This window comes from Etheostoma cragini, chromosome 9 (assembly GCF_013103735.1).
Source record: "Etheostoma cragini isolate CJK2018 chromosome 9, CSU_Ecrag_1.0, whole genome shotgun sequence".
Lineage (NCBI taxonomy): Eukaryota > Metazoa > Chordata > Actinopteri > Perciformes > Percidae > Etheostoma > Etheostoma cragini.
In genome coordinates, this window is record NC_048415.1 from 215869 (window position 1) to 217300 (window position 1432).

General features: G+C 58.9%; 1 protein-coding gene across 1 annotated transcript; it reads left to right on the top strand.

The window, feature by feature from the left end:
• Positions 1–356: 356 nt before the first annotated feature.
• Positions 357–1121, top strand: LOC117950768 (zinc transporter ZIP3-like; the record flags this gene model as incomplete). The annotated part of the gene is made up of 1 exon (XM_034882107.1): positions 357–1121. A coding segment is annotated over one exon (750 nt), but the record flags the coding sequence as incomplete, so codon positions are not given.
• Between the last annotated feature and the right edge of the window lie 311 nt (positions 1122–1432).

Consider the following 1432-nt stretch of genomic DNA (forward strand, 5'->3'; position numbering starts at 1 on the left):
AATGGGAGTCTATGGAGCTAGACGGCTAAATGAATGGGAGTCTATGGAGCTAGACTCTAAATGAATGGGAGTCTATGGAGATAGTATTCCTTCCTGTCCGTCCCCTGAATGTGGACAGTTGTCACGCCAGACTCCAGCAGCTGTTTACTCTGATTCAGCTACTCCAGCAAACAGGAAGTCTAATAAGTGTGTGTCTCTATGTCTCTTTGTGTCTGTCTCCCTGTGTCTGTGTGTCTCTGTCTCTCCTCGTGTCTCTGTGTCTTCTATCTGTCCCTGTGTGTCTCTCCCTGTCCGTCCCTGTGTGTCTCTCCCTGTCTGTCCCTGTGTGTCTCTGTCTCCATGTCTCTCTCTCTCCGTGTCCGTCCCTGTGCGTCTCTGCCCAGGTGTCCTCCGTCCTCCAGCAGCTGCAGATCACCAGCTCGTACCCTCTGGCCGAGACGCTGCTGATGTTCGGCTTCTTCCTCACCGTCTTCGTGGAGCAGACCGTCCTCACCTTCCGGAAGGAGACGCCGTCCCTCATCGACCTGGACACCTTCAACGCCGTCGGCTCGGACGCCGGCAGCGACTCCGAGTACGACGCGCCCTTCATCCCCCGCCGGGGCTCGCCGGACGGACACCGCCACGGACACCTCGCCCCGGCGGACCTGGGGGGGGCGGGGCCTCTGCGTCTCGCCAGCCTGGTCCTGGCGCTGTCGGCCCACTCCGTGTTCGAGGGTCTGGCGCTCGGTCTCCAGGACGACGGCGCCAAGCTGGGCGGGCTCTTCCTCGGCGTGGCGGTGCACGAGACGTTAGCCGCCGCGGCGCTCGGCGTCACCGTGGCGAAGGCGGCGCTCGGCATGAAGGACGCCGCCAAGCTGGGCGTGGCGGTGAGCCTGATGATCCCGCTGGGCGGCGCCGTCGGGATGGGCGTGGAGGCGGCGCAGACGCTGGCGGGCGCCGTGGCGTCGGCGGCGCTGCAGGGACTCGCCGCCGGCACCTTCCTCTTCGTCACCTTCTTCGAGATCCTGTCCCCGGAGCTGGAGGACAAACGGGACCGGCTGCTCAAGGTGCTCTTCCTCGTCCTCGGCTACGCCGCGCTCGCCGTGCTTGTCTTCATCAAGTGGTGACGCACAGGAAGTGGGGACACACAGGAAGTGGGGACACACAGGAAGTGGTGACACACAGGAAGTGGTGACACGGGGCCAAAAGTTCACGCAGAATCTCACAATCTTTTAATCCAAAACAACTTCATCTTTTTACTAAACTCGGTAGCTGGATCCATTTTAGCCGCTAACCCGGACACACAGGAAGTGTATATGATAATATATAATAATATATAATAATATATAATATCCTGAACATTTAAGACTGGGAGGTGTGTGTGTGTGTGTGTGTGTGTGTGTGTGTGTGTGTGTTTGTGTGTGTGTGTGTGTGTGTGTGTGTGTGTGTTTGT